The sequence below is a fragment of the Pavona decussata genome, unplaced genomic scaffold, assembly GCF_977016875.1.
Source record: "Pavona decussata unplaced genomic scaffold, jaPavDecu1.1 SCAFFOLD_300, whole genome shotgun sequence".
Lineage (NCBI taxonomy): Eukaryota > Metazoa > Cnidaria > Anthozoa > Scleractinia > Agariciidae > Pavona > Pavona decussata.
Genome location: NW_028145697.1, coordinates 6,029,857 through 6,056,693, shown reverse-complemented (window position 1 = coordinate 6,056,693; position 26,837 = coordinate 6,029,857). Strand labels below are relative to the sequence as shown.

Genomic DNA, 26,837 nt, shown 5'->3' with positions numbered 1-26,837 from the left:
TGTCAACATTCATCCACTTTTGACATGGCTCCGCTCAACAGTGCCCAAGAAAGAGTCAGTAATCTGAAAGTACTAAATACCCACAAAGATAGAACAGGCACAAATTTGCCTTGCCGACGTGGACAATGAATTTGCTGATCGTAACGATAATCGGAAAAGAAATGTCGGCACATTTAAAGAATCCGATTTCATGACAGTAAGCAATTAAATCACGCCAAGATTATGAATTGGGGACTTTTCTTACATAGTCTTCTTTTGTTACCATCTCCTTCCTCGTTTGTTAAACTAAATGCTTGATGAGCTGTAACTGTATTAAATAATATTCAGTCGGCACCAGGTTAATTGCATTTTACGGCTAAAATATATGTTGTTTATCTCTGAATTATTACAATATGTTAAGACTTTGAAGTAAAGTTAGATGCATTGAGCCCGCCTCCCTTTACCCCCCCCCCCCCCCCCCCTCTTTAAAAAAAAAAAAAAAGCTGCTCCGTGGAACCTGTTTTAAAGTCAATTTATGTATTGTGGCACTCTGGCGAATAATATTGAAGGGGATTAAGTTGGATGAATATCGTAACTGAAATACAAACAGATACTTCAACTCGTTCCTTTTTCTTCTGTTTTAATCTATCATGATCATGGTTTTTTTTAAGTAACCATAACACTCTTAGATAGAAGAGAGAAATCTAACTTGAACAAAACTCTGATTTTGCTTATTTTTTTTTTTTTTTTTTTTTCAGTTTTAATACTGGAAGAATAAGCAGCCCTATAGGGAGGTACTACTGCAATGCTTTCTCCCAAACGGTCATCCGTTTCTTAGTTCAAGGGGAGTAAAACCTCAAGACACCTACACGAGGGAGTTTAATTTGTCTTTCTGGATATCGGCCGTTAATGTCCCATCCATACACTGCACAGTGATCACCACCACCCATGAGTAATTCTTAAAGTTGAACCACTATTTTTTTCTTTTTTTTTTCACAAAAAAATCGTCAGTAGACGTTTTAAGAAATAAAAAAATAGACTTAATCACGAGTAACGCGACCGAAAACTTATCTCGTGTCGCCTTACGGCCTGAGCAAAAAGTTTATTTTTAAAGTATAGTTTACTGTTAAAGTATACTGAATGAAAGGTCAACAGCAGGAACGGTCCCCTCAAACACGATTAATATTCGAATTTTAATAAGTCTAACGTGTTGATTTTTGGAACATTTCTTGAACTCGATTTTTCAAGCATTTTTTAAAAATCGTCGGGAAGGCAACTAATTTTTTTGAAAATGTTTTTGATTGTTTGGACATTTTTTTTAATGCTCAAAACGTCGACTTTATGTTTTAAGCATCTTAAAAAATGTTCGAAAAGCTAAGTCGACTTGATTTATTGAGCATTTTTTTAAATATGCTCGAAAAGTCGACTTGATTTTTTAGAAATTTTTTTCTCGATTTTGTTCTAAAAAATCGGTTTTTTTTTTATTTTGCATTTGTTTGATATTATAACGTTATGTGTTATAACATCTGCTCATGTTGAAACTGTTGTAGCAGTTTATTGTAAAAATACGCTTAGCTTTTGTGAGACCAGCAAGCTAGGCTCACCAGCTAATTTACAGGTATTTCACACTAAAAATGATTAAAATAACTGACACAAATTAAAAAACATCAATGGCATACTAGGTAAAAAAATAAAATTCCTAAAACAAATTAATCGTCATACGTAAAACAAAAATTACAATAAAGAAATAAATGGATATATAAAAAAAAAAACTACAATAATTCGTATTGTGTGAAAAGCTCACTCAATCATAGTAGACCTGCCAGATCTAGTGTTCTAATGCTGTTTTAAAAGCCTTGTTAGTTTGAACTGTTAGGTAATGAGTTCCAGAGTTTTGGTGCCGTAAACCTCCACGATTTAAGGCCATAAGTTGTAGTGCTGACCTTTGGTCGCTTTAAAATGTCACTTCCTCTTAGATTGTATTTATTATTTCTAACACCGATCAGTTCTTTTATGCTTTTTGGTGCATGTTCATTATTAATTGCATTAAAGGCTGTGCAAACTATTTTTGGGAGGCGTTGATTCTCAAGTGATGGTAAACCTATTTTGTTGAGTACATCGGAGTAGGGCCTTTGTTTTTCGTTAAAGCCAAAACGGAGGGCGCGCTCATTAACTTTTTCTAGCTTAACAATGGCACTTTTTTTGCTGAAATGCCATGTATTTGAGCAGTAGTTAAATTGAGGGATGATAAATGCAAGGTAAAGACACTTTCTTGTTTCGAATGGAAGAATCTTTTTCATTCATTTGGGAGACTTTTCGGCATATTTTGTGTATGTGCTTCTCAAATTTCATTTTTTTCGTCTACTGTAACTCCGAGCATTTCAAGATCTTCAGTAATTGGAATAGCAAAGTCTTCGCAATGGAGCTGGGGCTTAGCCTGGGTCTTTCCCATTACGATTGCTTGGTACTTGGAAGTGTTTCTCCTCATGCCGTTTTTCTCATACCTTTGATCGACCTGGGCAAGATCTGCATTAAGGTTACCCGGGACCTTCAGAGGTGTCTCGCGTTTAAGCGATGTAGCGCGTCCAGTTTAAACTGTAGATACCTAAACCCCAATATCAAATTAAAGCTTATAGTGCTGACTATCAAACCCGACCAAGAATTTTGAAATAAAATAAATTGTCGAATTTTTCACGACCTCTAATTGCGAGCTTCCGAATCACCTTTTTAAAGCTACAAGTCAAAGTGAAGTTTGCTTTTTGCTAATTTATTTTGCTCCTCAGTTTCCGGACACGCGCTGAAAAAACGTGTCTGCGTTTTACCATATTCAATCGCAGTGAAAAGTTATAGAGCATTTTGGAAATAGGATGAAAAAAATGTGGAGTAATCGTACAAAAATCGCTCTCGGAGAATAAATATTTGGAAAGAAAAAGTTTTCAGACACGTTTTTGTTGTTTATATGTTAAACTAGCTACTGTCCAAATTTGAAGGCAAACGAACAAATTTTAGCTCTTTGAAGTGGCTCCTCCAAGTGAAAAAATTTATTCGAGAAAACAGCGCTAAAAATTCGGCAATTCATTTTATTTCAAAATTCTTGGTTTAGTTGGATAGCCAGCTCTATAAGCTGTAATTTGATATAAAGGTTCAGGTATCTACAGTTTAAACCGGACGCGCTACATCGCTTGGACGCGAGACACCTCTGAAGACACCTCTGAAGGTACCGGGTAACCTTAATCACTTCTTCAACTTTCTCTGATGTACTGCGGGCAAAAAAAATTTTGTGTGCCGTCTGCGTACGCAGATATGTCTGATCTGTTTGACAGCGTAAACAAGATCGTTCATGAATATCTTAAATAATAGTGGACCCAGTGCGCTGCTTTGTGGAACCCCCACTGAGGTTTCTTTCCAGTTTGAAAACTGATCTCCTAATCTGACCCGCTGACGTCGATTTGCAAGGTAATTCATGAACTAGTTCGGTAGTTTTGTAGCCTGCAATGCAGGCGTATTTTTGGAGCGGGAGCGCTGAATAATCCTTCGTTACTGTCATCTTGGGCGAGGAAGCGCGAGAGGGCTGGAGCGAGTCAAAAGTGACCCTAAGGGAGAGGACGACTGGCTGAGAAATAAAGTAGGGGGAGGGGGAGAGGAGGGAAAAATCCTGCCCCCCCCTCCCCCTCAGCCTCCTTCAAATATGCGAACTAAATTTATTATTCAGCGCTCGCTCATGAAAAACGTCTGCACTGCAGGCTAGTAGTTTTGCCGTCAGCTCCATAGGACTTGAGCTCGCCCACCAGCAGTTTGTGTGGCAAGGTATCGATTGCCTTGGAAAGATCCATCGACACGATGCCAATGATATTATGTTTGTCCAATTCCTTCCTCCACTGTTCTGTGAGGTTAAGTAAAGCAGTATCCGTTCCGTGATGTTTCCTATATGCGAATACGTTGTTGTGAAAGATATCTTCAAAGTAAGGGCTAATTCTTGTATGAACTAGCGTTTCAAAAACTTTTGACAAGGAAGGCAAGATAGTCAGTTATCGGTCTTTACTTTGATTTAGTCAAACAGCAATCTTTCTTGAAGACAGGTGTAACTTCTACGAGTTTCCATTATTGAGGTATCCTGGATTTGTTTAGGATGTAATTAAAAAGTTCGCTGAAAGGGTGGCATAGAATTTCAGCAGATTCTTTAATTCCTCTTGGAGGAATTTGATCGCAGCCCGTTGCATTGTTTGTTTTGATCTTCATCATACCCTCTTCTACTTCGGCGGAATTTGCTTTCTTTAAAGACAATGGAGGTTTAGCTGTTAAGTTTTGTTGTATGCGAGAAAGGTCAGCAATGTGACTACAATCCGGAGTTGGTTTTACTTGACCGGTTTCTTCACGTGCGGTGCTTGTGAAGAAATTGTTCAGAGTTTCTGCCACCTCTTGAGGGTCCCTGATAATCATATCATTGTCTTTGAGAACAATACGACTGTCATTTGTGCTCTTGCGTGAATTCAAATAGGGTTTGATAGTGTTCCAAAATTTTGTTTGATTACCGCCTCTATCTTCGCAGACTTTTCTAAAGTGTTCTTTTACCGCTTTTCTCCTCATGCTGACAACTCTGTTCCTAGCCTGACGATAGTTTTCCCAATCAGTCTTGCGTCTAGTTTTATGAAAAGTTTTCTTAAAACGATCACGCTCTCTCATGGCGTTATAAATTTCTGTGGTCATAAATTTGGATCCAATTGATTGCCTTATATTTACTTTCCTAATAGGGGCGTGATCGTCAACACTTGGCTGAAGAGTTTCTCCCAACACCAATATAGACCCAATGCAAAAATGGCTGACATTTTGATATTCTTTTGTCTGCATTCAAATTGGCCTCACTAGCCTCGTTCTTGAGTTCAAAAATCAAAAGAATACTTTACCTTGGACGAGGCTAGTGAGGCTAATTTGAATGAAGACAAAAGAATATTAAAATGTCAGCCATTTTTGCATTGGGTGTATACATCATCCGGATCTTCGAAGACATAGGCAGCACAGAAAGGCACTCTCCTGAGCTCGTCCAGAAAAGCTTTTTAATCAAAATTTTTTTAGAGATCTCTTGAAAATACTTTCCGATCTAGGTTGCAATAGTTTCGTGTTTAGCACGGTATAAACAAGACAATGGTCACTCAGACCGGTCTCGATAGTCCCAGAATCTCTCATGAAGGCAGGAACATTAGTAAGGGTAACATCCAAACAGGTCGATTTGTGCTCCGATATTCTTGTAGGTTTATTTAACTATCAGAGGATCAAGATCAGAGGATCAAGACCAGAGAATCAAGATCAAGATCTGTGTTTTTTTGCTGTCTTGATTTTTTAACTCAGATAATGGCACTTAAGATTAGGTGGTAGTGAAAATTCGGTATCATGGCACGTGTGGTTCTGTTGGTTGAATTAACAGCGGTTTTCATCAAATGTCTCGCATCAGTCATAGAATCCTTAGCGCCACAGTTTCTTTAAATTCAATAGTCTTTCGAAGAGTCTAAGCGAATGAGGGTATTTAGTTTTATAAGAGTTTATTGATTCCTGTTCCAGGCAAGTGGTATAATTCTCTACTGCGGGTCTTAACTGACTGGACAGGCAAGTAATTGCGATTTAAGAGCTCCTATCTTTATGCTTGCAAACCTGCCTGGAAAAAATAATTTGGAATCACATCGGCAGACAATGAAATTCTATCATAAAAGGGTTTGCTATGCTAGGTTCAGCACACTTGGTCGAGTGTACGGAGTCATACAAGTAAAAATGAGGGGGTTCTGTACTTTGATAGAGGGAGCAGTATTATTTCAGTGTTCTCAGATACAATAATGGCATATTGGGGGTCTTTATATAGAAAGAAACTAAGGTACTTTCGTACTAGGAAAGTTTGGAAACCTGCAGGGAATAGGTTCTTTTGAAAGAGCTTGTTTAGGATATGAAATGAACGATACCACGCGAGAATTGGCTTCATACACACACATAAGTACACAGAATATCTTCAGGCAACACCTTAAATTCAAGGAGCAAAAGATTAGTGTTCATTTCGAAGTGTTAATTGATCGCGAGAAAATAAAAATTAAGATTCTCAAACTTTTACCCTCCGGAAATTCGCTATAGAAGGCCTTGACGCATGTTATGTAGGCGTGACAAACATTGTTTGTGTCTGACGATTTTCCTGAGGCATAAGACCGCTAGGATTGATAACAATTCCTTGTACTGCTTAGTCATGTGACGCGGTTAGAAGCTTGCTAATGGCTAGCGAAAATAGTTTGACAGGAAGGAGGCAGTTTCGTGAAAGACAAACAGTTTTTCGAGCTGGTGTTTAAGGATAAAAATGATATTCCCTGAGAGCACAGAGCAAGCCATTTGGTAGTGGTATTTTACACGTAAGTATCGTGTTTCTTTGTGCACTAAAATAGCAATTTGAAGATTTTTAAGCTGTAGCTTTGTTTGTTCCGAGCGGTACAAGTTGAACACAGAAACATCTGTCAGATTCCGTGTTTGCTCAATACGAAACATTATTCATAGCATAGTTGTAAAAAGTAAGGTCATTTTTTTAGATTTGCAGTTTTAACCAAATAATATTAGAGTACGATAACCCCTGTGTTGATTAGTTGATTGCGAAAAACTATTTGACTTGTATTTTATGTGATTTGTCATTAGACTGAACCGTAGCAGTGTTTTCCCTGTTTCGTTGGCCTTTGATTAAATGGAGCTCAACACCAGAATTTTCACTTTGTGCAATCAATGAAGCGTCACAGCTGCGCTTATAATGCTTCCAGACAAAGAGGTTCTTAATTACCTTGATTTCACTGTCTGGGTGATTTTGTTGACAAATAGATGCGGTTTACTAGTTGTTGGATTTTTTTAACACGTTACAGTAAGGGTCCGCTAAATATTTCAAAACCTCGATCGTGAATCTCGTCGTGTTCAATCTATTTTCGCGAGATTCTAGTCTGATAGCACAATGCGCGCAAGTCATATTTTGCGCTTTATTCGCGTAAATAGGCTGTATCACTCAAGGGGCACCCAACGACAGTTTTCTCTCAGATCCTTTGCAACATTATTTTAGGCTATCTGGAGTGCCTTTAAAGCTCTGTAGGTTCATTTTAGGCCGCGCTATAATATTTTTATCTGTTCGGTTATTCTAGGGGAACTTGAGTCTTTCCGAAATTTCTACGGCATCTTTGTCCATTTCCCGAAAACCTTAGGTCTTTAATTTCCTTTCCGAAAATCTTAGATGACCTTTCTACGGCACCCGAAACGACATTTTTATCAATCCGAAAACAATAGGCCTTAAATTTCCCATATCACGAAAGTCTCCCTTCAGAAAATTGTAGGGGATTAAGGGCCTTCCAAACAGATAATTTACCGAAACGATGTGTTGGATGCCCTTGATACGACAGTATTGCAAGGACAAAGATCGCCGCTTATTCCAATCACTTCCGAGAAGTAATCCAGCTAAACAGCGAACTTTGTCCTCAGTTCGGGGTTTGCAAACTTGCCACGTCGTGTTTACCGTAACCTCACTGCAAACTGTATAATTTTTACATTGTTCAGTTTCGATCCCAAATTTTGCCTATTGTCAATTGGTTCGATGTCCTAACCCCACAACGCGGTTACAATACATTCAAATTCAAGCATAAAAGGACTAATTCTACTTATCTATAGTTAACGTTTACAATCAAGTATTAGTATGCGATGAAGTGTTCGAAGGGAGCTCCACACATCTGTGACGTTCCAAATTCAATAATATAAAATAATTCAATTTTGAGACGCGAAGCAACGGAACACAATACGGAATATATTTTCTCCCAACGCCGTCAATATAAAGTTGTATTGCCGTCTCAAAATCGGGCGAATTTAGTTTTTTATCGCAATACTGACATTTTGTTGGAGAGAGTAAACGGATAAAGTACAAATCGTGCGCTGATTGAAAGAGAAATTCTTACTTCAGTTAAACTGTAGCCATGGTAATATCCGTGCGCGAAATGTTTTTCTCGGGGCGGGTTATTTGAATTTTTGGCTTAAATTTTTATGTCAAAACAAAGAAAATGCAAAAAATTACAGTCCATAAAGCACCTACCATTGATGAAATAGACGAGCTAGTGGGTTTGAACATTTTGCCAGCAAATGTTATTGAAAATTTGTTACCGCCGAGAAAAAAAAAAAAACAACAACAACAACAACATGAAAACAGTGATGAATAAACCTCACTTGCAACCAGAAGCAAGAATAAAAAGAGCAACCATACTAGTACCCAAAAACGAAAACAGAGCATTGTTATCCTAACGTAAAAGGCGCCGCGGAGATTTAGTCATTTGAAAGAAACCAAGCGGCGAAGAATACTGTAAAAAATACCGAGTCTGCCGTTCGGCGCTACGACAAGAAGATCAAATTGACAAACCTGAGCCATGAAAGAGAACGCAGCAGCGCTCTTGGAGCAATTTTTTTTAGAGATAAGAGACGTCAAAAAAGAAACAGATCCTTTTGCTTTAAAAATACCATAATTTATTGGAATTTAAGCTCATTATCATTTACCGTGGCCGCTTTCACACTCAATTAAGAAAGTCTTTTATAATAAGTAAATTTCTCTTCATCGAATTTATAAACACTCTTTTTCGCTTACCTTCAAGAAAAAAAGTTGTATCCGCTGTACCATGGTACATGTTCACCACAAAAAAATATTATAAGTGGTCCTTGAACAGTGTCAGAAGCTTTGTAAACTCAAATGAAAAGAAATAAACAACAAAATCCAACGTCGCATGTTCATTCACAGAAGTAAAATTACATGACAGTTTTTGAGCCAATCAGAAACCGTCATTTTGCGACGGCAATACGACTTTATATTGACGTCTCAGCGCAATGGGCAGATCCCCCAGGATCGCGATAATTTCTGATAATTTCAAATCACACGGTGAAAAGGTAATTTTATTTCAATACTTGGGCTTTGTCTTTCATTTGATTGTTACTCAAAACATTCGAACACAACAATAATCATCAAACTACTCTCACTGAAAACGTTTCTTTGCAATCGTTTTCATATGCATAACTTTCAACTGAACAAAACCGTACCTACAGGTAAATTTCGAAATTTGAGCTCTTGATCGAGGAATCAGGTTGGTATTATAATCTGGCAAAACGTTCGCACAGAGTGGCGACTAGTTTTTATTTCCGTGGCGATCAGTTGCGGCCTCAGCCTTACACGGTGCAAACTCGAAAAAGTCGGCAAATAAAAACATTCATTCGAGTGCAATGTAAAGACTCTCGCTGACCAACCAAGAAGAAATGAAATAAAACAGTTTCCTGAGAGGTCCGCATGTCCACGGTTGTTTCAAACTATGTCACAGATGTATCTTTTTGGTCCGTTAACTAACAACATCAGGATTCTTTTTTTTTTTTTTTTTTTTTTTTTTTTTTTTTTTTTTTAAAGGGGATTGGCATACTTTCTTCCAAATGGCCCGGTTCGAGTAGTCGCTCCATAACAGTCCTGGCACTGTTGGCTACAAAACAAAACGACAAAAATCGTCGTCGAAACAAATTTTTATTCAGCCACAAAAAGCAATCTACAGAAGACGGATTACCTAGTTAATAAAAGTAAATACGATATTTGAGAAGTGAATAGAAAAGTGAATGGAAAGCTACAGTTTGCTTCCAAAATTATTCTAGCGTATTGTAGCTCCTCAAGAGAAGCAACATTTAAAAGCATCAGCTTCTAACTGATGAGGCTTAATTTTTGCTTAAAATTACTTATAAAACTGTATACTTACACTTCTAAAACTATCAACACAAAATCTTGGGAGGGATTCCACATAGCCTTTTCAGTTTTCGCAATTTTATATTCCGATTTTATCTCATAATAAAATTAATGGAACATAAGAAAACTATTTCTACCCTTTCATTTTATTCCTTGAGCGGTAGCTAGCATTTTTATATGCAGTTGTCAAACAGTCCTAAGTTACAGTCTTTAAAATCAGAACAACAGCGCTAAGTAGTTGCTGTACGGTCTATAACCTCACTAAACATGTCAAACGTTCAACTAAAAAAATTCTTCAAAAAGGTTAATCGTTCACTACATTCCTTTATAGTAAATTCACCCGTCTTTTGATATCTAGAAAAGCGCGTTAAAGCAATCATTTTAATCAAAGGCTTCATTTGATTTTCCTTTATCGGTCGTAGCCCATACGCCCACCTCCTCGAAGTAAATGATGTTTTCCATTGACTTGGTATTTTTTAACTCATACTTTTCTCGATTTGGAAACGCTTCTTCAGAAGGCATGACCCCTGAACAACGCCGTTTTTGGAACCCACGTTTCTTCTTCTTATTGAAGCGCACCAGGCAGATAGAAACAAGTGCCAAGAGAAAGAGTCCTCCAAAGGTAGCACCAATAATAACGGCATAGCTCATTTTCGGCTCTTTCGATTCCTTGGTTGGCTCTGTACAAACGAATTTTCATTTAGAGAAAATAAGTCGTTTTTTTTATTTGTTTATTTATTTATTTATTTATTATTTTTTTTTTTTACGTTTTGTCTCGACAGTTACCTTTTTATCACCCAGAATCATTAACCCTTTCCCGGTAAGGCCCGTTTAAGTTTGCGTTGGGGTCTGAAAGTGGAAAGAGAGAGCAAGATGATCTTATACACATCCCAGAAGGCAGTTTCAAAGTTGGAAAAGTACCGTACCTTTACCTGATAATTTTTTAGAATTACGCCACAATTCGTGAGAATGACATTTCTCCAGGTCAATGGATACATACTAGGAGCTTTGAGAGAGGTAGGATTTAAACGGCTTCAAGACTTAGCCACGAATTGCAAAATTAGAGTTGAGCCTGCTGTGTAATAAATTATGATCTTCAGTGTCAAAGGCGGGACATAAATCGAGTCAACAGCAGAGTAAAGCAGAATCTAAGGGATGTTTAGCAGAGACGACGACGACGCTGACGAAAACGGAACTTAAGAAATTACCTTCGCGTCTTCTAAATAAATTCGCCATGATTTATACTTTCTCAGTTTGCGTAATGTGGCCCGGCGAACTATTCAGGAGCTAACGTTGTAGGATCGCCTTTAAATTTCAGAAAGAGAAAGAAAATTTAATCATCATGCGTTCACGTTCTCCATAAAACCTTAAATTTGGTCATTTCACGTTGTTGTTTTGCAGAGGACGGCAAAGAAATGTACTAAACTGTATAATGCACATGCAGAGCCAGTGTTCTCGTTTTTATTACAGTTTCGTAGTCTGTTTATTTCCCAAGTGGAATTGTGTAAAGTATAAAAGTAAGATGGTTCCCCTTTCTTGTCTTGTTGGCCAAACTAGGAAAGATTAAAGTCAACTTGAATAATTTTAGGCTCATAATTACGCGCGACTTGCAATTTCAGAATAAACTCACCTTCAGTTACGCGTAGTATCTGTTCCAGCTGGAGAGACGCAGGATCAACTCGAAGCCCACCAAGATTTCCATCACTTATTTGGTTGTTGAGGTTGGCAAATGCTTGTTCAGGCGCCACGCTTTTGTTGAAAATCAACTGGAACTTTGCCACGACACTCCCTTTACTGGGGACAAAAGAAAGAAGCGAAATTACAAACGATTTTGGTATTTCTTATAACTTTAAGATATTTAATGAAATATCGAACCTATTTTTCTTATGTTTGAAAACAAGTAAATTTATCGACTTTTCTTTTCACAACGGTACCCGTATTTTTTACTTCCCCGTTCACTATGGTATACTTTTAATTTTAGTCACATATCATTACGTCCAAGAGGTTTATAAATATCAAAAGGGGCAAAACAACAACAACAACAACAACAACAACAAACTAAGAAACAAGCAAACCAAAAGAGAAACAGAGCAGCCAAAGCGAGCGTAAAAGGAATAATCGAGCAAGTTGAAATATTCTGGGAAACAAGAGAACACTACTACTAAGGTCAGCGATTGAAGAGGGGGGAGGGGATTTAAGGCAATTAACAAACTTCAGGAACTCATTCCATGCTTACATACCTGAAGGCTATGACTTTCACTCTAATTAAATCTCCTCTTCCAGATAGCTTTTTCGAAATCTGCAAGTAAAGATCGGTGACCTCTCAAAACACCGGTGAAACGATAACTTGGCGCTTGAAACTGAACTGTTTCCATATAAAAGTGTTATTAAAAAAATGGTACAGGTGGATTTTGTCAATAATAGTAGAAAGCACATATGAATGCTGGTTAAAACCTTCTTGTTTGTACTAATCTAACCTCGCTTTCCAATCTTGAAGACAAATCTTTAAAGGCATCACTGCTCTTGTCGTTCAGGTCATCATTCCAGTCCTCAAGAATTTTCAGTTTAAAAATGTGTTCTGCAACAGTTATGAATACAAATAACATTAATGCCGTTGTTCGATTTACACTGTAAATCTTAAAAAAAAAACCATCTAAAGTGTTCATCATCATCATCATCATCATCATCATCATCATCATCATCATCATCATCATCATCATCATCATCACCATCATCATCATCATCATCATCATCGTATGTTTCTTTGCCAACAAACACATTAATCAATTAATGGCGAGAAGACCCTTTCGAGAAGAAACTATCGGGATTATAAAAAGAGATCACCTCAACAAAATTAGCAGTAAAGATAGTGTTAATAGTTGTGGTTACACTTAGCCCTTTTACCCATGGGTAACTAGCATTTTCCCACGGGTAAGGAATGATGTTTTTTGTGTGTAACCGCTTTTCCCAACTGCCTTTGGGTTATTTCCATGGATACATCAAAGAGAACAAAAGAACTTCCCATGACAGTTCCTGAACTGAAAAGTACGATTTATCTGCTCCCTTAGGTGGCTAGGCCAATCGTCGTGCAGAACGTAGCTAACACAGGAAATCGCCTGCTATGCTCTGAGTTGACCTCAGATACGCTTGGCTAATTCGCGCTTACTGCACTGGTAGCACAGGGTAACATGGCAAGGTTTCGTGCATAACTGTGAGTATTTCTTTCTTTATTTTTATGAATTCCCTCTTCAGACTATCAGTTTCGTAGTTGATCAAGTTGTAATATTTTTGTTTATCTGTTTATGGGAACGCTAGTCAAACCGAAGATTCCTACTACGACGGGTATTTCTTTGCGCCTTCTTCGCTGTCTTCTCGCAAAAAAACTGTTGGATTGCTATATTTATGGCGGACTGTCGAATACTTAGCAGGAGAATCACTGAAATTAAGCTTACAAGATCTCGATTTGTGTCATGCATGTCGATCTGTACGTTTCCCACCAAACTGCATGCATGGTCAGTGTGAAATCATATCTAATTATATTTTACGCTGAGGGGAGTTCTTTTACTGTGTAACCGCATCCCCAAGGGTAACATAAAACCTGAGCTAAACCGAACCCAAGCCATTTACCCTCCGGAAGGCCTCAAACCCAAGGTGTGTGTAACCACGACTAATTCCATATGCAGCTTCAACGCAGCATGGAGCCATTTCATTCGCAATTTATGACAAAACGGTTAATTCAACACTCGTTTCCGTTCACCGGTGGTCTCATTTCAGCCATCAAAATTACAGCCATTACCTAGGAGACTTAGCTGTCAAAACAGTACTTGTTATGGACTCTGAACCGACTCCATCTTATGGGTATCATTAAACGAGTTTGCCACCTTTCGAAGGTTGTACTTTGTAAACGTCCCATTTTCAATATCTCTCTGCGAATGTCAGTTGAGGGCGTTTGATAGAAGCTCCTCCAAACACCGAAGGGAAATAAAATCACGACCCGAAGCGGAATTTTCGATTTTGTTTTCACGAATTGCAAATTGTCTGTGACCTCACTTTGGACAATTAATATAACTTGAAGCATAATAGAAAGACTAACTTGCTTGAATGATACCTAACCTCCTAGCTCAGGTTTGGTAATTGAGAAGAATCTCCTTCGCAGCAAAGTTCGAGCCAGATTAAAAGCCGAGAGATGATAAAAATTGCTCTGCTTTGTTTTATTTTATTTGTTGTTGCTATTGTTGCATTTGCTTGATGCAATAAACAATAATTGTGCAAAGTTTACGAAGAATTTGATTAAAAGTTCTTTTTTTATGGAATCCCTTACATATACCTTTGTCTGACCAAGAATAGTCGAAAACAGTTGAAAAGTTACGTTTGGATCAATGAAAAAATATAAGATAATCGCATACTTTTGTTACAATTTTCTTTTCGTGTGGCTGGTCGAAATAAAAAAAATGATACGATTACGGGACAAAAATCGCTGAAAGGAGATTGTGGTTGGCCTTCATTCACAAACTCATTTGATATTATAACATTCTTGTGTGACAGGTGAACGACTGTCATAAATATTGACAACTATACACCTGTTTCAGGTTCCTCCGTTGCCACTGGAGTTGCTTGGGTTGATCTAACGTTACGAACTGTGGACGATGGCGTCAGAGGAACCTTCTGTGTGGTAGATGGAAGCATAGATAGTTGTTGCTTCGGTAATGAGACACTTGTGGAGAGGCCGTTGCTTGTAGTGGAGAGAACTCCTGTCGAGGAAAACGTTGGCGTCTTGTAAAAAAAAAATGCATACAAAGATTTTTGTAGGATAATGTAATTAGCTTCCATCCAGAATCCTATTTAATGTTCTGGGAGAATCCAGAATCCATAATCTAATTTGTTTGATAGATTAACGAGGCTAAAAGATCATGCATTATTTTACCACAGTTTTGGCAGTTGTGCACCAGTTTCTGGAGTCGAGTCCGAGTTGGTGACTAAGGACGATAACCTTACACGCATCTTTTGTGAGGTAGTTTGAAACACTGAGTGTTTTTGCCGCTCTGATGATAAAGTTATCGTGAGGCAGCTGCTTCTGGAGGGTAAACCACCTACCGAAGTTTATTTTATAATCTTCAAAGAAGTAGCCGCTGATAACTGTTTTTTTTTTTTTTTTTTTTCAGTTGACTGCGATGTCCACATTCACGTGCACGATCTTATTTGGAGATATAAGAATGTTGTTTGATCAATAAGCAAGGTTACTATTTCATAAATTTAGTTTATTTTTAACAGTCACGTACCTGTTTCTGCAATAACTTGGGTTGAGTCAACCTTGGAGACGATGGACGATGTCCTCACACCCATATTATGTGAGGTAGCTATAAACGTGGATTCTTTTTGTTCATGTCCCAAGACAGTTGTAGTAAGGCCGCTGCTTATGGAAAGCGAAATGACAGTCGAGGAGAATGTTGTCAGTTTGGAAGTCAACATCGCTGGTTTCCCTGTTGAGGCCCTTGTAACTATACTTTCACTGCTTGAAATGGCTGAAACATAAAGCAACATTGAAACAGTCAAATAACTTCTTTCAAATGGGAACACCTTTTTTGTCAGACGATACTGTAACTCCTCAATGCTTCAACTTATTTTCCACCTAAACGGATACCTCTGTTTGGCAAATGAAAGCTAGCCAAGTGTGTCTATCTTAAGCTCATTTCAGTGGTCACTTCCGCGTTGGTCTAAATGTCTTATTTCCATTTTTTTTTTTTCTTTGTTTGTTTTGTTTTATTTTCCCAAAACTCTAGAAAAACGCCGATATTGAACCAGAAGTAATCCGAGTCAGTAAAGGAATACTAATGTAAGCTAAAACCATTTAAAAAAGGGGATTTTTCATTTTATGAAAAATTAAACCCCTAACGAATCTCTGTCAGAACAGTGACTACGTTCTACAACTCCGTTTAATCGCATTGAAAATTCATCTCCCAACGTATCTTCGTCAACATGAACAGCGTACCATTCTCACAGCGATTTCCAGTGTATCCCACGGAGCAGTTACACGAGTAACTGTTGACGCCATCAATACACGATCCACCGTTAGCACATGTGTGATCAACACAATCGTTGATATCTGCAAAATAAAATGCGAAGTGGAACTGTCACATTAACTCATATTTATGATGCCAGTGGAATTGCTCAATGATCTCCCAGTTCGCTAGGTAATGGCTAGCTGTAGATCCAGTTACAGAGCATTGTTTTTAACTGTAAATGGCTAAAACAGTAGGCAAACAGTTACAGCAGCGGCGGTTGCATTTTATCAGTTTTAGGTATTTACAGAGTGAAGCGCTGCATAGAGGCGCAAATAGTTGTTTCCTCCACAAACAATCTAACGAAGGTGCAAGTAAATTTGCTGAACAAATACAAAGACACAGTACCAAATAAAATTTTCCCTGATCGTGTAAATAAAAATAGTTTTGCATATTTCACGGTATTATTCCAACTTTTGAAAAAGTAAACGCCGTGATGTTTTTTCTACTATCACTTTCAATTCCAGAAGAAGGGAGCTAATTAAAACCTTCTTGAAACTTTCGAGAAATTCCCCTAAAGACAGTTCGTAAAATGCAAGGTACTCAAAAGAAAACTATGTTTTTGATTATTAGTTGATAAATTAATTAGAAAAAACCTATATTATCTAACAAACCCTCTTTTATGCTAGTTGGATACCTGTCTCACAAAGATCCCCTGTAAATCCAGGCACACAAGAACACGTGTAATTGTGCAAACCGTCCACACACGAAGCACCATTCTTGCAGGTGGCGTTTTTGCAGTAGTCGATATCTAAACATAGTAATAGATCAAATTTTCTTAACAAAATAAAGAGATTGACTAGAATTAACATTTAAGCAAAGAAAGATATTACCAGTGTGACAGTGATCACCAGTGTATCCTCTAGTGCAGACACATGAGTAGCTGTTGGTACCCTCTACACAGGATCCACCGTTCGCACATGTATGATTAACACAGTCGTCGATGTCTGACAATGAAAATCAAATAGACATATCGTCCTTAAAATTTTATTCAAAAAGCAACGTCCAGCTACAAATGGTGCATTAAGGCCATTCAATCAACCTCGCTTTAAATGTACTTGAATCAAGCAAGCGATGATACACTGACAGGATGCATTGGAATGCCTTTCCGGAGTTTCTTTTTATAACTAACATACAGTTATAATTCGGTACTCAAAGACTGCAGCAAAAGGGCAGTAAATCAAATGATTGGAAATAGCCAGTAGTATGGTAAGCACCATTTAGATTCTGCTTTGCGGGAGAATGTCATTAATTTGTGGGGAAATAAATTAACGTCCATGACGTCATAGGCTATTGTCTTCATTCCATAAATAAAATGCGGTTTATTTTTATTAACGTGCTTTGGAGTACATTAACTATAATAGATGATGTCATGTTGTATTTTTGTCTTATAGCAGACATCGTCGGTATGGCCGGCTTGACGGTTAGGCGTGTTCCATTCCACGCACCGTTACTCGGGTTATTAGGTAATTCAGTTGAGCTTAGTTGGAGAGCTTCTGTTTTATTTTCTGCAAAACAAGAAAACTGTCTTCTGTTGTCTTTTTTCATTTCGTACAGCGATCTGAATAAGAATATAAAATAAGCATACGAAACCAAAAATAATAATATACGCACAAGTTAGACTAGGAGTTTCAATATACGTGACAGTAAGTTGTGGCATTAAAGCTGGAAGAAAATACTGATAATACAATATGGAATGAGATAAAGTACAGTAAAAGCCTTTGAGAAATGGGATATAACAGGCTGTCGTCTGTACTTTTCGTTCGCCTCAATGTGCAAAGAACATGCAATTTGACTGAAAGGTCGAATTATTTACCTTAACGGGCGGAGAATTTGACTCAACGGTAAAAGTTATTGTCTTAACAGTCGAAGATTACTGTTAATGATCTACCTATGCGCGTGAAGTATAATTCACACCTGCAATTTTAACTGACGTCATCGCAGGCATAGGTAGCCCGGATGACAGAAAGCCAACTTTATATTTGACAAATGTTTGAATTTTTTCCGCTATTGTGCTGCCTCGCTAACGCTCGCCAGTAAAAATTTTCCTTTGTTCCGTTGATATAATACGCTATTAAGGTGATGCTTTGTGAAATATGGCTGATTCACCTATTACGATATTCCGAACTGTCTGTTTAATGTTACATATTAATTGGAACATTCAGATCGCTGGTAGTCGATCTAAGTGCAATCAGAATCTCTGTGTTGAGTGAAAAATCCCGTGTTGTAGTGAGAGTAATGGTTGTCATGACGTCTGCTATAAATGGGAGACCGGGGTTTGAGTCCTCGTCTTGCTTTCATACCATAACTTATTATCTCAAATTAATGAACTTCCCTCCTAAAAAAAGAGGTCTAAACTATACATACCACAGTACAATAGCCCTATAGGTAGTGCAGTTGATAATTCCATATGATGATGTTTGGCAAGCAAGAAATGTTTAACCGGAAATTTCAAAAACTTTTCGGGTTCATTAGCGAAGTTAGAAAATTTCGGCAGGTAACAGGCGCTGAACCTGTGCAAAATTAATCGCATAGTAAATTATGGTCACCTTTGACCTTGGGCTATTCAGGCTATTTACCAAGTATATTCAGATTAAAACTTACTTTTTTACCCATATCAAACTTATCTCCCACGAACGTGAACATTTGCTTAAATTTACGTCCCGTCTGGCGTGGCCAAAATTTTTCGGTATTGCGCAAGCGCCAGAGGTTAGATGAAAACAAATAACATGGCAGCGATGGCGGCAGGGAGCCGGAGAGTTAAGAGGGAGATCATAGCACCAAAACGATACGCGAAATAAGTCTTTTCATCAGAGCTTTACCGAATTAGACAAGAGTTAAAACAACCGACCGTAAACTAATACTATATCCTGTGGTTGTAACAGACGTGGACAAGGTCGGGAAGCAAAATTGCGTACAGTGAACGCTACGACGAGTGCAGTGGCGGGCATGTGAATCTGAAGACAACAACCTTTTCCAGCGGATGGAAACTTCGTGTTCGTTTCTTCCCTCGTAAATCCTAATTTTCCTTTTCAATAACGTATTTGTCAAGTTCGTGGTAAAATATTTTCCCCTCATATTAAAGTTTGGTCGCGATTTGTTTATGGGTCCTTTTGACACTCAAACCCCCACTTTTCTTCTTGACTCTTTTGAGCTCGGCAAACAGAGACCCACTCTTTTTCCGAAAGGCGTTTACGATTCGGTTTTTCACAACAACACTGCGAATGCCCGTTTTTTGAAAGATTTTCTCCACGATTGCAGCGAAGGCAGACTCGCCACTACCCTCTTCATTCAATTTTTGCAATTGTGTAGAGGAGATAGCTGAAAGTTGGATAAAAACGACCGGGATAAGATATATGCGAGATTATTAGCAATGAAAATATAATTCATTATTTCGTGTCCGAAAAAAATCGAGACAGTTGATTTATTTAAGTTCTTATGAATAGCTTACTTGTTGATACCGCATGTAACGAAAGGTGGCGGATGGCCCGCAAATCCATTATTTTGATCGTCCGATCCGTCTCCCACAGCATTCACGGATCCGCAGAACGAAACCAATAGGAATAGCAGAAGTCCTCCAACTTTAACGGCAATTTGACCCACACAAAATTGTCGAAAACAAGCCAAATTATATACCAAAATAAAGGAAATTTTTCGATCTATCCGAATTTGTTGGTATAATCGAGATCCGAGCATGCGTAGAAGAGTACGGACCCATTGTTTTCACACTGGCGTGAAACGACCTTTGATCGTCTTTAAATATTGCGCAAACTTGATTTGTAAACTTGGATTTTGACCCCTTAAATCTTAAGATTTTGTTTCTTCAAAACGTGTTATACAATAGCTTTAATATTCATTTTTTTGAATTCGTTGGTACAACTGATCGCCGTTAACATGTTTTTGAGTAATCTTGTAAAATGTTTCAAATTTTAGGTGTTCTTGAGTCAGACATTGGTGGGGGCGTGATCGCCGGAACTTGATATAAGCGTTTGTTAACACTGAGTTTGATATGCCTTTTAAGTCTATCATTACAGCTTTTTTTTTTTGTTTTAATTGTTTTTTCTATTTGTTGTTGTTATTTTTAATGTGTTTTAGCATTAAAATTAAAGAAATCACACCGATCCCTAGGTTCACACCGATTTGTTTTTCTTGTAGCAAAACGGTCTCACACTGATCCCCAGTGTGTTTTAGCAACAAGATTGACGAATGGACCCTTAAGGGATTGAAATGAATCATCAAAGTAAATTATTTATTTACAAGTCTGACAGTGATCTCCTGCTTACCCTGCGGCACAGTTACGCAAATAAATGTTGACACCATCTACATACAATCCACCTTTGGCATAGTGCGATTAATACAGTATAGTATAGTATATAATCCCTCAATATTTTCGCTCGCACGCGATTGGTCTAAACGCCTCGCGTGACCGAATATACCCCCGCTAAAACTTGAGAATATCCGGTGTTATTATTCAACACATTGTGACACTGCCCAATTATGGTCATTGCGAGCTCAATATATGTCGTTCGCACACAACAGATATCCTGCGATATACGTAGTTTTCGTGCGTCCGGGAGAAGAATGGCAGAGCGCTTTCAAAAAGTAACGACCTCGCAAGAACACCAAACTATGAATAACGCTGTTTTATACTGAACACCACAAAGAGAACCAAGTTTGCTGTTAAGAGTTGTAATGGTTAGTACAAAATCTTTTACTGCTTACCTTTCTATTTATGAACTGGCAAATTAAGCTTACAGTTCAGCGAAAACGTTAAAGTATAGTTTTCGCTACACTTTTGGATTGTCCCGTATTCCAGGGCTCAGAAATTACAAACAGTAGATGTATTTCCTTAGATTCGTTCTCGCAACCGTTAAACAGAGATCTCGATTCGTCTTGAAGAGATGGAGAAAACCACAAGAGAAAATCCGAGCTCGCACTGAAGTGCCTCGAGAAATTTTAGCTTTTTGGCGAACAAAAAGATAGAAGGAATGCAAAGCAATTATTCTCAGAAACATCAGATCTAGAGCCGCTTAAAAAACCGTTTAGTTTCATAAAAGATCCAGAGTTCTTGCAAGCAATAAGACACTAGATGCGTTTGTCAAAACACTGAGAGAAGATCGTGAAATTGCTTGCATACTGGAAACAAAGAAACACTCACCCGAGAAATCGTTTAAAAGCTTTTCAGTCTTTCAGCTCGGCCCAGCTGACACAACAAATCTTTCGCAGCTTCAAAATACCGTTTGGTTTTATCTTTTGAGGCTAGAAATTTGAAGAAAATTTTGCCGGAGCGATTGGAGCACAAGACGAGTACATTTTTCCCCTTTCAGTGATCTTTAGCTTGTTCTAGAGAAGTAGTTAGAAGTCCTTGTAACTTTATCCGCCACTTGTAACTTGCTTTTGTCTTTCACGGAGTTAAACAAGTTTACTTTCCTTTCAAATGTTTTACCGTTTCCCCAAACAAACGCTTTCGACTGAGGCGAAATCTGACGTGGAGATGATGAGATTTTGTAAGCCAACTGACAAACTTTAACGTGATTGACATATGACAGAATGGCAGATCCTGCCGATTCCCGCATGTTGCAAAAATATTTGAAGGATAATAAACACAATAGCCTCCATTTGACTTTAAATATATGCTCTTTAAATATCTGTCCTTGGACATTATCAGCTACTCGAACCTCACAGGTTTCTTTTGTAAAACAACTGAACTAAAACATTAAATCATTACCTGTTTCACAGTGATCTCCAGTAAAACCTACTGAACAAATACAGGAATAACTGTTGATACCGTCTACACAGGATCCACCATTAGCACATGTACGATTAGCGCAGTCATCGATGTCTAAAATTATAAAATAAATATAAAATAATTGATCATGATTGATTGATTGATCTGATTAAAGAAAACAACAAAGAAAAATTGTTACAGACAAGACAAGAATACAAGCAAGAGCGATATTAAAAGAAAACTGAAGTAAATCGAAATACATTTTTCATAAAAAAAAAAATGCTTGATGGTAACGTACCAATCTTACAATGATTTCCAGTAAACCCCACCAGGCAGTTACATGAGTAACTGTTGACACCATCAACACAGGATCCACCATTAGCGCATGAGTGATTAGCACAGTCATCGATATCTGCAAATCAGATGGGAAGAAAAAATCGTTATGCCAGTCACTGAGGTGACAGAAAAGTGTATCATTTTGTATTCCAGCTACACTCTACCAATACGTTTCCTTTTTTCTCAAGTTCCAATACGATTTACCACATTTACCGGTTTGCCAGTGATTTACAGTAATTGATCGTTGACGCAGTTACACGAGTAACTGTAGACGCTATCAATACAAGATCCAGTATTCGAGTGATTGGCGTCAAAGCGAGAACTAAACAGCATTTATATGCTTACCTTTTGGAAAGATTTTTCAGAACATATTTTTCAGACTTCCTTTTTTTTTAACTTTTTTAATGAGCAATTAAAAAAAAAAAAAAAATTACTTATTTCTTGTTCACTTTCTCTCAGGAAGAAAATCCTACTTTCTTGGCAAATGGAGGAACGAGGAAACAAGAACAAAAACAAAGTAGCACCACCAACATCAACGAAGACGACACCGACAAGAACAAGATAGTCAACCAGGGAAACAAACCAGAAAACACTAAGAAATAAATATTCAGAGAATAAAGCTACACAGCGGAAATTTAAAGCTGCGCTTTTAGTTTCTGACTGTGTAAATTTTGGCGATATTCTCAGAAACACAGAGGGCCGCAAAAAAAATGGATTTGTAAAACAACTGAACTACAACATTAAATCATTACCTGTCTCACAGTGATCTCCAGTAAAACCCACTGAGCAGTTACAGGAATAACTGTTGATACCGTCTACACAGGATCCACCATTAGCACATGTACGATTAACGCAGTCATCGATGTCTAAAGTTATAAAATAAATATAAAATAATTAATCATGATTGATTGATCTGATTAATCCTGCAAAGAAAACAACAAAGAAACATTGTTACAGACAAGACAAGAATACAAACAAGAGCGATATTAAAAGAAAACTGAAGTAAATCGAAATACATTCTTCATAAAAAAATGCTTGATGGTGACGTACCAATCTTACAATGATTTCCAGTAAACCCCACCAGGCAGTTACATGAGTAGCTGTTGACACCATCAACACAAGATCCTCCATTAGCGCATGAGTGATTAGCACAGTCATCGATATCTGTTGGGTAATAAAATGCATGACATTCGAAAGTTTAATGATGAGATGACAATAGAGGCCTTTGAAAACTCTAGAAAGTATAGGGGGAGCAACCATGACGTAATAACTATGTCATATGACGTCATCACATCTTGTTAGAGACTTCAAAGGAAACACCTTTAGTAGAATTATTTATACTCCAAGTGTCGTTATCAAGCTTTAATATTTCTCAAGTTATGGAGTATTCCGGCCCCAAGCCCTCCCCCCCCCCCCCCCCCAAAAAAAAACATACCGGCTTAAATAGGGTTAAAAAGCATATTTACCTTGACAGCTTTTCCCATCGCCTATGAAACCAGATGGACAAGAGCCACAAGAGATGCCATTGCTGTTTTCAGTGCAGGGTACACCAGGGTAACATGAATCATTGCTACAGTGCGTGATGATGACATCACAGTGTTGTCCTGTAAAGCCAACGTTGCAAATGCAGCTATAGTTGTTCACTTGATCCATGCAAGTACCTGTATAAGGAAATACAGTACTAATCAGATTTTCTATGTCTTTCTGTATTAAAACCTTAGATTAGGTCGTCACGTAACTCTTCTTCCTCTTCTTGTTCTTTCCTTTAGTATATTCACAGTTATTATTATATTTTTTGTTGTAGAAGGTTTCAAGCTAAGCTATTCTCTTCTTCAATTTTGCATTCACAGAGCCAAAAAAGGTTGTATTCTGAAACCTTGAAACTTTTCTAAAATCCACATCGATATTATTCATTGGGGTCAAAGCGAAATCCTGCGTTATAAGCTTACCGTTTCCACACGATACTTGAAGACATTCATTGATATTAACCTCACATCTTATCCCATTAAATCCTGGTAGGCAGATACAACCGAAACTATTGACCTTATCAACGCAAGTGCCTTTAAAAACAAAATATAAGCAAAATAAATCAATGTACCTAGATACAAACAAATGCAATATTTCGTCGAGGTTCATCATCATAGTATTGAATGTCAAAGGTATGCAATAATATAAAGTAAATTAAGAACATGTAGTTGGTTACCAAAATTCATCAATCTGCTTATGATCAGCGCTAATGCATCAGTCAATTGATCCTCCCGACCCCTTTGGACATAACGGGGAATTTAACATTGGCCCGAATTTAATTTGCACGTCCTGTGGATCCAGTCTTCTTGGATAACGACAAAAAACCGTTCCTAGCCACCCACTTAGACGCGGAAAAGACCAACTAGACTAAATTCCAATCCGATCCTAGCGCGTGTACCCGTAACTCATACGTCTCGTAACTTGATATGTTCGATTGAATTATCTATCTTATTAAATTAAACCAATTCACATACCCGGTAATGGAAACTCTTTTACATACGTACACTCGACTTAAGAGCAATTCTCCAGGAAAGTGAAGCAAAGTTGGAAATGAAAATTTTCAACCCCCCTTCATTTTTTGTGTGGAGGTAGGTTACCTGGAGGGATGAACAAAAACTGCCATATTTGGATCGGCAGGTGTGTCGTTGCCATGGTAACCGCACTTGATCACGTCGGCCTGAGGTCTATGTCTTGACCAAAAAATTCACTCTTAAATAGTAAAAATAAACGAGTCTGTTTCTCGAGTGCACGTGAACCAATTCAAATTAAATTCATACAGATGGTAGAGACACCCTCCCAGTTTATAAAATTTGCCGTTAAAGTATTTTGGGTTATATAATCAAGAAGACAATCTTCGTCTCACTATGTTCCCTGTCAACCATTTTGACAAGCAGGAAAAACAAGCACAACCATATTCGTAATTTCTCCGAAAGTACTCTTTGCACATAAACCAAATTAGCAGCAGAGATTACACAGGTATTGATGTTTATAAATATTATAAAATCTATTTGGGGAAAATTATATTCTGGCCATGGGTGTTGAAAACATCCGAGGCAAGTTGCAAAAAATTGCAAAATTGGAAATGTTGAGGGCTCTAGTATTCGGCTCAAACAGGCTTTAGATAGAGAATATCAGCTTCAGAGGTTTTTTCATTCATCTTATCTGCTATCTACATTTGATTGATTAGGTTTTGGCCAACAAATTTGATGAAATATAAATTGAAACAAGGCCTACCTTGTAACTTTTGGGAATTTCTTCAGGATGCTTTTGTCGTATAGGATGGGTCTCTCCTCAGTTCGCTCGCTCCATTTTTTTGACCAAATCTTGCACAGACTCAAGCGGAAAGGACAAATCTAACTAGCTAGCCTTGCCGAACATCTACTTTTAGACCAAAGATGATGATGCATTAACCCGAATGAAGAACAGTCGAACAGGTCAAACACAGTCGTGTGTCAAGTATCGAAATAATTCATCAATACAATCCATCCAGGAAGTTGAATAGATGCATCAAGATCACAGCTAAGCAAATGCATTTCTGCGACGATTCTAAATAAAGTCTTTGGCTAAATCGAGCCGTACATTCCGTAGTGCGCGGTTGAGAAGCGAAGAAATTGTTGTTTACGACCAAACGTATGTAGACCGGAAATGCAGGAGCAAAACTGCTGACCGGATGTACTTCAAAATGCAATATACGCGCTTTTTCTTTGTTTGTTTGTTTGTTTTTGTAGCTTCAAATAAAACGACATTGCCGCAATGGCATTGTCTCTTCTTTAGATATTTTTGGTACAATATATCATTGATAGAGGGATAAAAGGACGACTTTTGATTCACTTTTATGACTGTTTTGGTGGTGAATAAAGAGGACAAAATAAAAGCGCTTCACTGATCGTTTTACGCAACCACATAAGCCGCCCATTTTTCCTGGGTTTGTTTGCTTTTTAATGCAATGCTTATCAGATGTTAAGGATGGCCTGCACGTAAGATACGTCGCTGATCTGGGGCATAAGCGTACACATTAGAAGTTACGAAGTTGGAATGTTTGACCCACCTCTCCTCCAGAAATAATAAGTCTTCTCCAGGCCGATAAATTTTCAAATTCAGTACCTAATACCTGCCCAAATTTTGGCATTCTTTCTGTTTGTTTATTTATTTGTTTGTTGTTGTCTTTTTGGTGGGGAAAGGGCTGACCGAAAGTAAATCTGTGCCGTCAATCAAAAACGTAACACTGCAACGGAAATTTGCATAACGTCGTGCGAAGGAAAATATCCTGGTGGGGACAATGGAAAGTTGTTCTTTTTCAAATCCCAAAAGGGACGTTTGTGAGTGCAGTGGAAACAATATAGAACTCAGTGAATGTCAAAGGGATATTTCCATGCACGTGCAAGCCTACGGACTTGGTATAAACCGTGATGAAATCAGCAACAAAATGGATCTTATTCTTTGCCGTGCAGGTAAACAAATGTAACATTTCACGTGCGAATTTTTCATTCTCTTGTCACGAATAGCAAATCAAAACTGAATTTGTAATTGCATTTTCACATTCTAAAAAGCAATCCTTTTTTTGAGTGCGGCTATTGTGATCATGCATTCAATTTTCACCCAAGCTACAGTTCAGCTTCATTTCCTTTGTTTTTGTTTTCATTCGGTTTTTCTGTTTTCGTTTTTCTTTTTTTTTGTTTTTTTGTTTTTTTGTTTTGTTTTATTTTGGCTTTCTTCACCATTGCCATTGTAAAACAACACCATTACAAGAGGATATCATTACACTTACATCCGGTGTTACATGCCATTACATTGTGTTACATCCGGTCAGCAGTCGTGCTTCTCGGACTTCCGGCCTATGCGTTCAGTTTATTCACCATTCTTGGCTTGTCGACTATCGCAATATCTGACTCGATTTTAGCCACAGACGTTACTTTAGATTGTTTAAAGGCACGCAATTGCTTTGGACATTGAT

General features: G+C 37.8%; 1 protein-coding gene across 5 annotated transcripts in view; it reads right to left on the bottom strand.

The window, feature by feature from the left end:
* Positions 1-9,504: 9,504 nt before the first annotated feature.
* Positions 9,505-26,837, bottom strand: part of LOC146454856 (uncharacterized) — a 31,404-nt gene continuing 14,071 nt past the window's right edge. Inside the window, exons 11-25 of one of the 5 annotated variants that reach the window (XM_085095125.1) lie at positions 23,806-23,916; positions 23,323-23,517; positions 22,907-23,020; positions 22,609-22,722; positions 21,819-21,932; positions 21,521-21,634; positions 16,626-16,739; positions 16,430-16,543; positions 15,723-15,836; positions 15,013-15,255; positions 14,314-14,484; positions 12,211-12,311; positions 11,974-12,032; positions 11,364-11,527; positions 9,505-10,413 (exon numbers count right to left, since the gene is read on the bottom strand). In XM_085095125.1, coding sequence (XP_084951251.1) covers positions 10,115-10,413; positions 11,364-11,527; positions 11,974-12,032; positions 12,211-12,311; positions 14,314-14,484; positions 15,013-15,255; positions 15,723-15,836; positions 16,430-16,543; positions 16,626-16,739; positions 21,521-21,634; positions 21,819-21,932; positions 22,609-22,722; positions 22,907-23,020; positions 23,323-23,517; positions 23,806-23,916 — 2,141 coding nt within the window. In that variant the 3' untranslated portion in view covers positions 9,505-10,114. The remainder of the gene's footprint in view (positions 10,414-11,363; positions 11,528-11,973; positions 12,033-12,210; positions 12,312-14,313; positions 14,485-15,012; positions 15,256-15,722; positions 15,837-16,429; positions 16,544-16,625; positions 16,740-21,520; positions 21,635-21,818; positions 21,933-22,608; positions 22,723-22,906; positions 23,021-23,322; positions 23,518-23,805; positions 23,917-26,837) is intronic. The other 4 variants (XM_085095126.1, XM_085095127.1, XM_085095128.1 and 1 more) reach the window with 4 other exon arrangements.